The 15,215-nt window shown below is 40.4% G+C and overlaps 1 protein-coding gene across 1 annotated transcript in view; it reads right to left on the reverse strand.

The window, feature by feature from the left end:
• Positions 1 to 51: 51 nt before the first annotated feature.
• The window catches only part of LOC149440701 (galectin-4-like), a 36,441-nt gene continuing 21,277 nt past the window's right edge, over positions 52 to 15,215 (reverse strand). Inside the window, exons 5-10 of the mRNA XM_089658202.1 lie at positions 7,477 to 7,512; positions 7,344 to 7,382; positions 5,752 to 5,778; positions 4,382 to 4,470; positions 1,476 to 1,641; positions 52 to 335 (exon numbers count right to left, since the gene is read on the reverse strand). Coding sequence (XP_089514328.1) covers positions 189 to 335; positions 1,476 to 1,641; positions 4,382 to 4,470; positions 5,752 to 5,778; positions 7,344 to 7,382; positions 7,477 to 7,512 — 504 coding nt within the window. The 3' untranslated portion in view covers positions 52 to 188. The remainder of the gene's footprint in view (positions 336 to 1,475; positions 1,642 to 4,381; positions 4,471 to 5,751; positions 5,779 to 7,343; positions 7,383 to 7,476; positions 7,513 to 15,215) is intronic.

The raw sequence follows: 15,215 nt of genomic DNA on the forward strand, positions 1-15,215 counted from the left end.
TCTGTCACAACTCCTTTAACAACATTTCAAGCAATAGAAATAACGCAATCATTTTATTTGAGAAATGTATTTTTATTGGCTCCAGATAACATTTGACCTGTGTGTCTCCCTAGTCAGAATATATAATTTACATATTAACCAGCTGAACGTATTTTGGTGCATGGTGCACTACAAAATGGGTACATTCTTTAAATCTGTACAAGTGACAAGACGACATTTCCTCCAATTTCCAGGGTGTCAATCATGGGCAGGTTGGGGAAGCGGTGGAAGTATTCACAGAACTGCTGTCCGTTCACAAATATCTTGTAGCGTCCATTGCCGGTACGGATAGAAATCTGGGAGAAGAAAACATAATACGTGTCAATAGAGATGTGAGTAGTTTTAGAAGCTGCTGTCCAAAGTTGACTATATACAATACAATACAATCTTTCTATATAATCTCCAACATGTACTGTACGTAGTTCAAGGAAGGCCTGATTGGATACAAAATAAATGGATGGATTAGGAAGGTTTTCTACTTGTAGAAGCTCATAGCAACCAATCAAAATAAATTGTTCACTGGTCTGACTTTCGAACACTAAAGTCTATTGGTTTCTTTTGGTTGCTAATGAATGAAGCCCAGGGCAAGATCTAAGGGGGTGCTGGGGTGCGATATTGGTATCAGGAAGTAGAGGGACTGGGGGGCAGGCTACAATATCGGCAGTGCCAAGCTGGCATGGCTACACAGTGCCTTGCCTCTATCCACCACACAACACAATTTTTTTCCATGGTGCAGGGGGGGCAGACCAGGATGCACAATATCAATCTTTGCTATTTGTGAAGAAGGAGGGACTCTGATGTGAGGGGGGGCGGGATCCCGCTATAAGTCGCTGATCGCCGCCTTTACTAGTATAAAAAAATAACTTTCACGTAAACCAATTAATTTACACATATTGGGATTTTTTTTAGCAAAGATATGAAGCAGTATACATTTTGGCCTAATTTTGTGAAGAAATTTTATTTTTTAAAGTTTTTTTTACTGGACATGTTTAATAGCAAAAAGTAAAAAATATTGGGGTTTTTTTTCCAAAATTGTCGGTCTTTTTTTGTTTATATCGCAAAAAATAAAAACCACACAGGTGATCAAATAACACTGAAAGAAAGCACTATTTGTGGGGGTAAAAAAGACATAAATGTAATTTATGTACAGCATTGCATGACCATGCAATTGTCAGTTAAAGTAATGCAGCACTGTATCACAAAAAATGGCCTGGTCAGGAAGGGGGGTAAATCCTCTGGAGGGCAAGTGGCTAATAAGGCAGTGAAAAGAAAAACAAAGGAATGAAAAGTGCCAAAATCTGTAGCAGCCAATCAGATTACTTCTAGTACATTGAAAAGCTTTGCTTATAGCATGCTGCAAGGATGATAAGTAAAAATTTACTTGGCCTGGACCTATTTTTTTAAGGGCGTTCCCATGCAAATGTAGAAATACTTACATCAAAATACTGTCCAGCTATGAAGGGATTAAATGGAGCGCTCCTTTCCTCACCACCCCAGCTTCCTCCCAATAAGCTGTTTCTCACCACCGCACCCTCATTCAGGCGGACATTGAAATGCAGAGCAATGTCATTTGTTACCGATGACTTAAAGTTAATGTGGAACCTGAAAAAAGATGTATGGGAGATGGTTAGTGTATCATGGAGGAACTAGTTCGGTAATCATTGGATTGTCTCTATTGAGGAGATACTACAACAGTGAACTCAATTAAAGAGGTGTTTTTCCCTGAAGGATGTAAACCTTTTAGATCAGTTTACAGAGGAGCGGACCTGTGTGCAGAAGTACCCATAGACATGAGATGGTTGTGAGAACCAACCACTGTAGAACCAATGTGCAATAAATGTGCACATTCATATTGACTGGGCATAATGTGACATTGACTTTCTTTGGGAGGTGTGTGTAGTTTTACTTTGAATTCAAGTCCATATCTCCCGGAAACACACACCTCCCAGAGAATAGAGCCCCTTCAGATGCCAAGGCCCATGGTCAGTAGGCAAGAGGCTAGTCTGCAGTCCTCTCCAAAATCCCCAGTCCTTTTTAGGTCTCACACATACATATTTATGCCCTTTATGGAAAGCTTGTCATGGATTCTTCAACTCTTCACCTAAAGTTCTTGACTGCTCAGGACTAAACTATAGACAGAGGTTGGTTTCCTGTTCTGATAATTGGATTCTAGTTGGGCAATTATCATTTTATGTCTAAGGGCACCTTTGCTGCTCCCAGTTCTTTAACTTCCACATGAAAGCCTATGTGACATCTGAGCCATGTCAACACAAATTGAATGTCAGCAAAGAAAATGCTGTCATCAGAGAACTGAATAGTTTTCTATGGCAGTATCTTCCATAATATATGTACAGGCACATTCTCCACATAGCAAATTTCAGATAAGGGTTCAGAATTTGAACATTTCTTGGTTTCGTTCCTGCTACCAACAAATTTTCTAATGAGCTGAGGGAATGGAGACCAAGGGAAGTCCAAAGCGTTACATCACTAGAACCTTCAAGAATAACAGAATATAAAATGTCTTTCTTGAATAGCTGCCATAATCTGGTTTATGTACAACCTATCACTGCCACATTAACAGACAGCCAATTCCAATATCTGCTCACCACAAGACACCACAGTACATTTTTAGGTTATATCACTGCTTTATAAATTGGCTCCAGTGTCCCTTGGCGGGATTGTTAGTAGTTGTGTGGTGTGAGGTCTGGGAACCATAAAGGGCAGTTTAAGATCCTGGCAAGTGTCTGTATTCTTACGGGCTTGGATTCAAGTTTCATAACATTAGCGTAGTTGCAGCCAAGGGGTTTTATGAAACAGCTACTGCAGCAAAATAAGATGATGCCCGAAATGAAAAAGGGTTCATTGTAGAAGTATTCTGTAAATAATATTAAATATTTTCATATTCTATTGGAGAGTACCTGTACACAATACAGACAGAGGGTAATAGAGCAGGTCAATAATAATAATATGTTGGAGGCAGGGGCGGACTGACCATTTGGAAACTCGGGCACTGCCCGAGGGCCCGGGGTCAGTAGGGGGCCCCATGAGATGCTCCTGGTACCTTTTTCATAGGCTTTTTTGAGTTTGGGCAAGGACACAGGGGCCCCATGATCCCCTATTGCCCAGGGGCCCCATGATTTGTCAGTCCGCCCCTGGTTGGAGGTAAAAAAGATGGTTGATATATCACAGGATCTACAAAGCGACTACAAAGGGAAGCCTAGAGGTGCAACTCCAGGTTCTAGTCTCCTGCCCCAAACCATTTCTGGATTTAAGTTAACATCCCTTTTCTACCCACATGGAAGAAAAATATATTTTAAATATATTTGAAAAATATTCATCCCAAATATATTTACATATATTTGAAATAGAACAATTTTGGCCGTATTCAATATATAAAAATATATATATATATACTGTATATATATATATATATATATATATATATATATATATAATTATTATGTTGAAATGCATTTTTTTATATATTACAAAATATATGCAAAATATTTTTAAAAATACATTTTCAAATAAACTGTATGTCTTTAAAAATACATTTGATCTGCATTATTGGAATGCATTTACAAATATATATAAAAATATATGTTAATATGACTTTTAAAAAAATTCGAAGAACGTATTTAAAAAAAAATATTTTTCATATATTGTAATTAAAAAAATGCATTTCAACATACAGAGTATATATACACACACACACACACACACACAGTATATATACACATACATATACAGTGTATATATATATATATATATAAATTTTAAATATATTGAATATGGCCAAAATTGTAGTATTTCAAATATATGTCAATATATTTGTGAAGATTATTTTTAAAATATATTTTTCTTCCATGTGGGTACTTGTATTTGGCATGCAAAATGCGTATCTCTCATTTCATTCTACTCATATGTTGACTCCAATACAACATAATAACAATAAGCTTACATTTTTTCTCTCTTTTCCCAATAGGAAAAATTCATAGAAAATAGCTACTGCAGGTTATTTTTGTTGAGTTTTGCATTAGCAGTATCTTAAGGTAGAAAGGAGATGTTCCTAATCTTCACTTAGAAGGGGAATCTCCTTGTATATACAATAGGATATGAAGCTTGAGTGTACAAGGCCATATATCCCAAATAATTGCAAATTCTGATAAAGTATAACTACTTGTGGTATTCCCTTTTCATATACAAAATAAATGTATTGTCTACTCATATCTGAATCTGCCAACCTTGCTCACACTTCAGTATCGTCATACAGAGGAAGGGAAACGCATAATTATTGTGATACCATATTCCCCGGTGTACAGTGTCATTGTGTTTCACTTACTTCTGCCCTCCTTGGGGTATGAATCCTCTCACTATAAAGGTCCTTTTGGGTGACACTCCTCCAGGGATGTTTGCATAATAAGGAATAGGCTGTGATGTGGAGAGTAAAGAAAGTTTCATAAGTATAAAAGTAAAAAAGACAGGCCATTTATATGAGAACAATGGTGTGCACGGTGCAGTAACCAATCAGTCATTTTTTGGGGGGATGACTCCTGGTTTGTTGCTATGAGGTAAAGCATTATGCAAATCATTATTACAATTTATTGAATACGTTTTTGAAACAGATCAGGCTCTATCAGTCAGGGTTGCTAGGGGTTCCTTAAGCAATGGCAAATTTGTCTCCCAGCCAGCTGAACAAAAAAATAACTGTACCATATCCCCTATCCACACATTCAAGGTGGATGGGGGAATCCTCCCCACTGCACTATTTTATTCTCCCTTCCAGCTTGTGGGTAGGTGCAGCATAATGCAGCGATGGAAAACACACAAAGTTCTGGTGCAATTTCAAGAATATAACAAAGTCCAGTAAAAACAAACAGGACCAGCAGGAAAGTAACCTGACCGGGAGCACTCACAAGTTGGAAAAGCCAAGCGGCAGTAGTGCAGTGGACCAGAGGTACTGATAGTGTCTCTCTCAAGGAGTGGAATGAGGCCTGGCCGGTCTGCGCCCAAATGGACAGGCTTCCTGAAAGGATGTCGTGTCCCTATACTTTCCTTACGCCTCTGGAAACTTTCCCTGACACTATGCACTGTTCCTGACAGATGGTTGACCTGTCCCTACTCTAGCCACTCGTCAAATGTGCACCAAACCCGTGAGCCAGAGTCTTAAATATACTCTGCCTGACCCAAGATGGCCACCACAGTCACATGGGGTGCCAACCGCCAATCAAATAGCTGCCTCCCTGGGACCGAGGAAACCATAGAGGAACCGGGTCCCCATTTGCACTGATGCTGCAGGACAAGCACCACCTGCAGTGGAGAAGATAGACTGCACCTGCCTAGCACTGATCTGTGTATTCCAGTTGACAGGGCAATTGAATAGATGTTAATTGATAGATTGATTTCTTTTCAAGAAAGTGACGTGGCTGCACATGGATGAAAATTCAGCCGGTCCCTGCTGAACCAATCAAATTTCAATCAATTTATATCAAGATTAAGACTCTTATTTTAAGAGGTTTTTTTTGCCTTCCTCTGAATCAATTATGGGTTTAAGATTCTGATCATGCAGGTTTTAACTAAAATGTTGCATCAAATTTCAGGTCAGCTCAAGAGGTGTTGTAACCTTTGACCCCCCCCCCCCTCCAACCATCTTCCCCTGGATAGACTCACAGACAGGAGGAAAGACATACACACATATAGTTGTGCACTCACCGGGTTATACATGGGTGTTCCCATTACCTGCCAGAACAGAGAGAAAGATGTAGGTTAGAACAAAAGATCTCACACAATAACAGGGTGATAGATTGTATTCATGTAGTACTGCATTCTGAAAACATATACCTTGGACAGATAAGCTATGGTAAGTATGTTACCCACAACTTTTAGATTTATATACAGCTACTAGTATTTATAAGATGAAAGTCACCCATCCTGATCGTTACCAGCTGGTAAGACAATGATATGTCTATGAGCCCTAAGCATGATTGCCAGCTGACTGCTTCTAGGGGGGGGAACAATTGATTTGTTGGAATAGAAAATCTGCCCCAAAACTTTTCCCCTTTGTGATCAATGGTGCTGTCTATATCTGCCAGCACAGCTCTCCTTCCCCTCTCTAGTAGAATGTTCATGTGTGTGCCACCTGACCCTGGTGTCAGCAGTCACAACCAGCGTGTTTGCAGAGATCCATAGGGATATTTTGGCAGGCAAGGGAATCCATGCAAAGTAAAGTAACCTACCTGAAGATGCTATAGTCAAATTAGTTAAAAGATCAAATCTGGTTGGTGGCTATTGATTTCCCAGGATTATTTCACTTTTCCCAAACCAGTGTCTCATTGTGATGGTGTTTCAGGAAGATAATTTATCTTTCTTTAAAAAAAAGTGATAGTCTGAATACTCACAAGGCTCCATTTACAAAGATGGATAAGTAAAGCTGAAATTTAGATATGGCAATTTTTACATAGTTACACTGGTCCAGCTTGGACTAAAGCAAGTATGTATGTGCCATACCTGTGAGAAGCTGTACCTACTACAGAATTTTCCATCTTCTTTGAGGAACCCATAGGTAGGGCATATACATACACTGGTCCAAGCTGAGCCAACGTAAAAATTAGCATACCTAAACCTCAGCTTTAAAAAAGCACATTTTATATTTTAGCTCATCTCTGAACAAATCTTCACAAATGTCACCAAGGTTGGCCATAGAGAATTCTTTTTTCAGCCAGCAGGCTGTTCAAAAAATTAATGGATTCCCCAATCCATAAAAGTGAGGTGGATGGAGGAATCCTCCCCGCTGTGCCATTGTATACTAACAGAACAATTCCTTCGACTGATCAACAGAAGTTTTCCAACATTCCCACTCGACAGAAGACGATCCTTAGATTTACTTCTGTCGAGCAGAAATGGCCATAAAAGGATCAAAATTCAACCGGTTCAGCAATTTCGATCCCACCTATGGCCAGCTTAAAAGACACTTCACTGAAAGAAGCCTTTAGTGGATGAAAATCCACGTAATGCAGTAGATGAAGTGTGCCAGGCCAACACCTAAGAGTCCAGGTGCATTTATTTAATATTAAAAGTTGTGACACACCAATATGCTTCGGCGATTCTGAGGATCCCCTTTCATCATGGCTTCAAATTCAAAAGGGTTAAAAAAGTAAAAAATAATGAAAGTATTTTAAAAAAGCATTAAAAAAAGCCAATAAGTTAGAAAGCAGGCTCCAACAGCTATTTTTGATGTAGTGTAATGAATTGCCAAGTAAATTATATTACTAGGTAAGTGAAGAGACAATAGAGGAAATACTCACAGGTAGGCTCATATTTGGGTAAGCAGGCAGTGTCACCGCCTTGAGTTAAGAAAGAAAAAGACATGAAATATTATGTTGATACTAGTTACAATTTGCATCTGTGGAGTCTAGGTACAGTATGTATGGTACTTACCCCTCCTGGTGCGTAAGCAGGACCACCCATAGGAGCCTGAAAATAAAGTATATACAAGATCATTTGGTTTGTTTTTCTGCATTTATTGTGATTCAATAATTAATTTACTGAACATTGTAAAGTGGATGTTAGAGAGCATTATCTGTTGTGAACGTTTCTTCTAAACCTAAGCAACTGATTTGTTTTTGTTTCTACAGTACAGTTATATTTTAACTTCCTCTTCTATTTAAAACCCAATTCAACACAGTATTGGCCCATACATCATCTGGTAACTCCAAAACCCAACAATCCTGTTATACATTTTTCTCAAGGTGGTATAGAGCCCCTGTCTCGCATGTCTCTGATGATTTCCAATCTCTGTTGGAGGGGCTGGTGACAGAAGGGTATCTTCTAACATCTTTGGTGGGACTGCCCCATTCTTCGACCTTTCTGGGTAGATGTCCATAACCTAATAGTTAAGGTGACCCAACACCAGATAGCAGATGACCCACTACCTATGCTATTTCATGATATATGGAAGTCTGTGGGGTCTTACAAACCCTCACCTCCTTAATGCAGGTAAATGCCTCATTCGGATTCACTAGAAGTCCCCAGTAGTGCAATTAGCGAAAAAATGGTTGCTGAATGTGGAAGACCTAATGGAAGCTGAGTGGAGGCACCAGTGTGTGAACACGTATTCTAAGTTCTACAAAATCTGGGCCTACATTTAAGGATGTGCTCTGCATTACTCTGTTAATCTGTTATGGGAGTAATCCTCTCACCTGGATTGTAGGCTGTCGGAAATGATGCACTGTTGCTAACCCTGATCATTCATATTGGGTATGTTTGAATTGTCTTACCCGTTTGACTATGTGCAAATAATAAAGATTTTACAAAAAAAAAAAAATTGAACTTTCAATTTTTAAATAGCCAGGTGCACCAAAGAAAATGCACACAGGGCGTTTTTACAGATGCTCCTAGAGGCATTTGGTGTTTCTTTTTCCCTGCCTCTAAATTCCCCTGCATGTTATCCTATGTATCCACGCACACAAACTTTTCCAGGTGTTTAGTGTAGGAGAGTTTAGAGGCAGGAAAAAAAAAACACCGCCAGTGTGTCCAGGAGCATTAGCATTTTGGCAGAAAAACCATATGACGCATAAACACGCGTTATGGCTAGACACGTTTAGCGCTTGCGCATTAACTCATTTCAATGGCCATAATTATTTATTCTTTGTTCTGGCCAATGAAATGAATTACCACCTAAAAGCTTGGCACAGCTGAACGCTCCTAAACGTAATACATACTTTTACAAGCTTCGGGCTATTTTTTTCGCCAAAACACTGCTGCCAGGAGGAAGGCTTCTAGGAGAGTTAAGAAAACGTCCAGTGTGCACAAGGCCAGTTTGATTTCTTTAGCAAGAAGCCACAGCTTGAGTAGAAAAACCTGTCCCCTGCTAGGATGCTGCAAAGTAGGACCCAAGCTTTCTGCAGGGGTCCCTCTACATGCCCCTTGCAGGGTTAGTGGGATGACAGTATATGTGTAATGTTCCCAAACCTGTTGATCCACTGGTACCTTTTCAGTGATCCTGCCCCGCTGCCCCTGACCTACCGATAAACACCTGTCCACCAATCCCCCACCACATACCCAGTGGGCATGCCTAGAGGGAGCGGGGACATCACACCCTCCATTACTTGACTGTGTATAGGCCTAATGATTGGCTGTTAGACCTCAGCCCCACATCATGGGTGGTGGTCAGATACACCCCCATACACTACAACACCAGGTATTTTGTGCTAACCGTGATGGAGGAAGGAGCAGCAGAGGATTGTGGGTGGGTGGGGATTTTAAAAGCACTAACACATGGGTGTTAAACTGGAGGCCCTCCAACTGTTGCCAAACTACAAGTCCCATGAGGCATTGCAAGATTGATAGTTACAAGCATGACTCCCAAAGGCAGAGGCATGATGGGACTTGTAGTTTCGCAACAGCTGGAGGGCCTCCAGTTTGACACCCCTGCCGGACTAACACTTTACCCCAAATAGGCAAAGTGACAGCATCCCTTTAAGGTATGGTTTAGAAGCTACTGTATGCTCATTGTAAAGGTAAGGTTAAAGAGGATAATGTTTAGGGGTTCATTTCAGTTTTGCAATTCAGAGGTACAATCAGGGTAATTGCACAGTACTTATTTATTTTTGATGCAATTACTTGCATTTTTTGCCACTAAAAACATCATACTGCAATCAGGGAGACCTTGTATGGTAGACTTGCAGTGGATTAGTAATGCACAGCTACTGCAGAGCCTACCTTTGTAAGGACCAAATAGGCTTCTCTATATACATAGAAAATTATAACATGCATATAACAACACTCAGTCCTGGATTCTTTCAAAGATACACAGAATATAACCGGATACTAACATTTATAGGTAAAGTTGATCCAGGGAATATACAATTGCCTCTCGGGGGATCAGGAAGGAATTTTTTTCCCTGCCAAAACAAATTGGATCGTGCTTTGCTGGGTTTTTTGCCTTCCTCTGGATCAACTGTGGGTATAGGATTATAACTTTTTTTTTTTATGGTTGAACTGGATGGATTTTTATCTGTTTTCAGCCAGACTAACTATGTAATTATATGTAACACTGTTTTCTAATACATTAATGTGCGTTGATAAGATTATGTACTGTATACCAGGCAGATTTCTTTCACATGTACATCTCAAAACATAAAAAAGATCATTTTTTTTTATCTCCAGGTGTGCTTAAAGGATAAGTTCACCTTTCATAACATGTTACACCCATGTTCAGGGTGTAACATGTAAAATTTTATGAATAGAACTTCCCCACACTAGCTATCAAAATGTTAAAAAAAACACGGCTGTGCGGGGCTTCTGTCCAGCCACTCATTCACAGTGCAATCCTTTACAGGCTCCTGCAATTAAAAATAATAAATGCACATTTTTTACCTGCAAAAAAGCGCATTTATTATTTTTTAGGAAAAGGTGAACTTATCCTCTAAAGCAAACTTAAATTCTTTTACCCACTCCCAGGGTTTTTGCAACCATGTACAAGTATGCACAGCATATTTGCACATTTTGATGGACTTTTTTTTCCCCCGTATAGCACTGTAAGTGCCATGATGTCTGTCCTTGCATCATCCCCGCCTCTGAACCTCAACATTTCCAAGCCTCTTAATTTGCTGGCCAGCAACGACATAGCTCCCTCAAATGTGAATAGCTTTCAGTTAATAACCTATTTATACCTTAGCCTTGTGGTAAAGCATGTTGGTCCATTGCTGTACCTGTCCTTTATTCTCAATGGCACCTCAACGTAATATACTGCAAGTGCAGCAAAGGAACTTACAGGATAAGTTCACCTTTAAAAAAAATGCATAAATGCACATTTAGGTAGAAAAATGCACATTTACATTTTTTTTTTTTAGGAGCCTGGAAAGCATTGCAAACCCAGTCAGCAGATCATCGGTGCAAAGCAGGCCTCAGTGTAAGCTGTCTGCTCATACCTCGTATGGGCAGGCAGTTACACAATGACAGGAAGAATCAATGGTGTTCAACAGCTCCCTGGTAGTTCATTGAGAAATACAAGCCGACAGAGCAAAGGCTGTCGGTACATGTCGTTCGTCTATTCACAGATCTCCCACATGGCCATGCTCTTTTCAAATAGTGACAACAGGTATGGGGAGAAGATCTGTCGGGGAAGGGATCAAGGAGTGGCTGCAAGATCGGGAACATGTTACATGTTCCACCCTAAAAATGGGTGCAACATGTTCCCAAAGGTGAACTCATCCTTTAACGCAACACCAGGGGCGGACTGACTATTTGGAAACTCGGGCACTGCCCGAGGGCCCGGGGTCAGTAGGGGGCCCCATGAGATGCCCCTGGTACCTTTTTCATGGGCTTTTTTGAGTTTGGGCAAGGACACAGGGGCCTCCTGATCCCCTATTGCCAGGGGCCACATGAGTTGTCAGTCCGCCCCTGCGCAACACATGGTAATACACAGCATCACACAGGTTACTGTGTGTACATTAATGCAATGTACCAAAGTGGACAGGTGTGAATAGCCCCCTAGCATGAATTCATGAAGAAGGAAGTATCTCCCAAGACAATGGTGTCCCCCCCCCCCTTTTTATACTTATTAGTGGTTGAGGAACTTGGCTAGGGCAGGTGAAGACTGTACTAGCAAATGGAAGAATTAATTTATATCAGGGGTCTCCAAACTGCGGCCCGAGGGCCAGATGTGGCCCTTTGCTAGCCTATATCCGGCCCTTGGGGCACTATTCCTCCCAATGATATGAGGTACTATTCCTCCCACTGAGACCAACAACGGGACACTATTTCTTACACTGATACCAATGATGGGGCATTATTCCTCCCATTAATACCAATGATGGGTATTAATGGGAGGAATAGTACCCCATGTTTATTTTCACTGATGCTGGGCCCGGGACATTCTCTACCCCCACTGGTTACAATCCAACCCTCCTAAAGTTTGAAGGACAGTAAACTGGCCCTTTGTTTGAAAAGTATGGAGACCCCTACATTTATATGATGCACACATCCACATCCATGGTCCATGATAATTTTCAGAGGTTCACATTTATTTACTTGATTTGTGGACTACGTCCCAGCGTAAAGGCTAAGTCCACCGTTTGGAAAAAAAATAATAAATACACATTTATATGCAGGAAATGTTTTATTTTTTTTTGCAAATGGGCCTAAAAAGCATTGCGACCAGTGGTTCGCAGGTGCAGTGCTGGGCAACTTCAGACTCTCCCTCTAGCTCTGTCGAGGTATGGACTTTTAGTTACTGAATTGGAGGAAGTGTCGGTGGGCTGCAAGTGCGGTGATCACGGCACTTATGTTCCACCGAGAGCTACAAGTATGTCTGCTACAGTTGGAGATGGGACTTGTAGTGTTTTCAGCAGGTAAATTCTGACTGCTGCTGCAGGGAAGAAGAACTCACCATGCTGTTAGAGAGGGGGCTGTGTTGGGAGGAGGAGGCAGAATCCACTTGGCACGGGCGTTATATAACATGATAATAAGGTGGAGTAAGCCTTTAACCCCAATCATTAACTACTTTGTTCCTCCTCTAGTCAAATACTGAAGCTACAAAGACAGATATGCCATGAGTGCAGTGGCAGTAACTGCTCATGGGTCCATGAAGCTGGATGAGGCCACCCCTCCCTTACCTTCATGGTAGTAGATCAGTAACTTCTATAGCTCCAATTTAATGGAAGTTGCCCTGAGCAGCGTGTGGGTGTAAGATAAGAGTCAAGAAGATTACAGCTAGACCTCTGAACCAACAAAAGCTCCAGCGGGTTGAAGGTAAGATATGAAATATCTCCTATTAATAACATCTACATCCAAAAACATAGTAATCGGAATTTGGTGTTCTAGAAGCATGTTACACTTACTGACCTTTGACCACTTACTGACCTCAGCTATGAGGAAAGATTAGAGGAACTGAATTTATTCTCTCTTGAGAAGAGGAGATTAAGGGGGGATATGATCAACATGTATAAATACATCAGTGGTTCATATAGTGATCTCGGTGTAGAGCTATTCACCCTGAGGTCATCACAGAGGACAAGGGGGCACTCTTTACGTCTGGAGGAAAATACATTTTAATCTCCAAATACGGAAAGGTTTCTTCACTGTAAAAGCTGTGAAATTGTGGAATAGACTCCCTCAAGATTTGGTTCTGGCCAGCTCAGTGGAGTACTTTAAAAAAGGCCTGGATTCTTTTTTCGATACACAGAATATAACTGGATACTAACATTTATAGGTAAAGTTGATCCAGGGAATATCTGATTGCCTCTCAGGGGATCAGGAAGGAATTTTTTTTTCCCTGCAGGAGCAAATTGGATCATGTTTTGCTGGGGTTTTTTTGCCTTCCTCTGGATCAACTGTGGGTATAGGATTATAACTTTTTTTTTTAATGGTTGAACTGGATGGACTTTTGTCTTTTTTCAACCAGACTAACTATGTAACTATGTATCCTCTTTAATAAAACTACAGACCACTGTCCTGTCTCTGTTGTTGAGCTGCTCCATTACCACTAGCTTCAATCTCCAGCATGATCCTTCCATATCCATTCATGAATCACCAGCTTTTGGCTTTACTTCCACCCATGCACTCTCTAGATAAGAACATGCTTGGTACATTTATTTCCTCCCTCCTTCGGTCATCATCATGAGTAATGGTCATCTATTTACACTCTGAATCACCAGTTTGTTCCTTTTTTTTGTTAACCATAACTCCATATAGGAGGATATTGTATTTTGAGAATAAAAAAGCATGATTTGTATTTAAGGCTGGGTTCACATCTATACAAGTTGTGGTTGATGTGTGTTTTCTGGAGTATTTTGGAACATACATTTTTTCCATGTTTTGCTTTTCTTTCTTTTGCTAATAGAAAAGTCTGACAGTTCTGTTTATGTAGCGTGACTTTGGTGAGACTTTGATGTAATTTTGATGCTACTTTAATGCTACTTGAGTGCCAAAAAGGGGAAAGTTGCATCAAAGTAGTGCAGGAACCTTTATGTGACCCTAAGGGCTAGGGTTAGGGTTAAGAGTTAGGGTTAGGATTAAATGTTAGGCTATCTTCTGTTAAAAAAAAATGTTAGGGTTAAGGGCTAAGATTTGGGTTAGAGTTAGAATTAGGGCAAGCGATACTTGTTAGGGTTGGCATTTCAACCCTAATTATTACCATTAACCCAAACTCTAACATTCTCTAACCCAAACACTAACATGTAACCCTTACCCTAATCCTAGCCATTAACCCTAACATGTAACCCTTACCCTAATCCTAGCCATTAACCCTAACATGTAACCCTTACCCTAATCCTAGCCATTAACACTAACATGTAACCCTTACCCTAATCCTAGCCATTAACCCTAACATGTAACCCTTACCCTAATCCTAGCCATTAACCCTAACATGTAACCCTTACCCTAATCCTAGCCATTAACACTAACATGCAGCTATGGTCACATAAAGGTTCCTGCACTACATTGATGCTACTTGAGTGCCAGAGAGTGTAAAGTCGCATCAAAGTTGCACTACATGATCTTTGTTATTAGCAAAAAAAGTAACACTTGCGTTTTTGGTATGGGTCTATTGAAGTCTATTACATGCAAAACGCAATCTGCTGCAGGAAAAACGCCCTTGATCATTTCCAAAAAAACGCACCGACTCATAATGCACAGATGTGATCTAGATCCATAGGAAATCACGTTAAATAGACTGTAGTGCATTTCTGCAAACTGAAAAATAAACTGAAATACGCATAAGTGTGAATATATGGCTAGGGTAAGCCATATATTCTTTCCATTGTGTGTAGGTCAGTATAGCAAAAGCAAGGAAGATTACTAGTCATCACATGACCAGCAGTAACCGAACTCAGAACTGTCACAACTCATCAGCAAGGTTACATATGTCTGGGTGAGATCAGCAGCATGCAGCGGGCAGAGCACGGCTCTACACAGCAAACGCAATGTTTTAAATCAGATGAGCACAAATGAAGGAGCTCTGCAGATTATGCTTAAATGCAATATTACCCCCAGTTCACACCTAAGCATTTTCCGCAGCATTTTGCAGAAACGCAGTACAGTCCATTTAACATGATTTCTTATGGGACAGGTTCACATCTCTGCGTTTTCATCCAGTGCATTTTTTGGAAAGGGTCAGGGACTTTTTTGAACCCAAAAAAGTTGTGTTTTTGGTTCTATAGACTTCAATGGAAACA

Source organism: Staurois parvus, unplaced genomic scaffold (assembly GCF_062004578.1).
Source record: "Staurois parvus isolate SC_StPar_1 unplaced genomic scaffold, SC_StPar_1.0 ptg001058l, whole genome shotgun sequence".
In the NCBI taxonomy this organism is placed as follows: Eukaryota; Metazoa; Chordata; class Amphibia; order Anura; family Ranidae; genus Staurois; species Staurois parvus.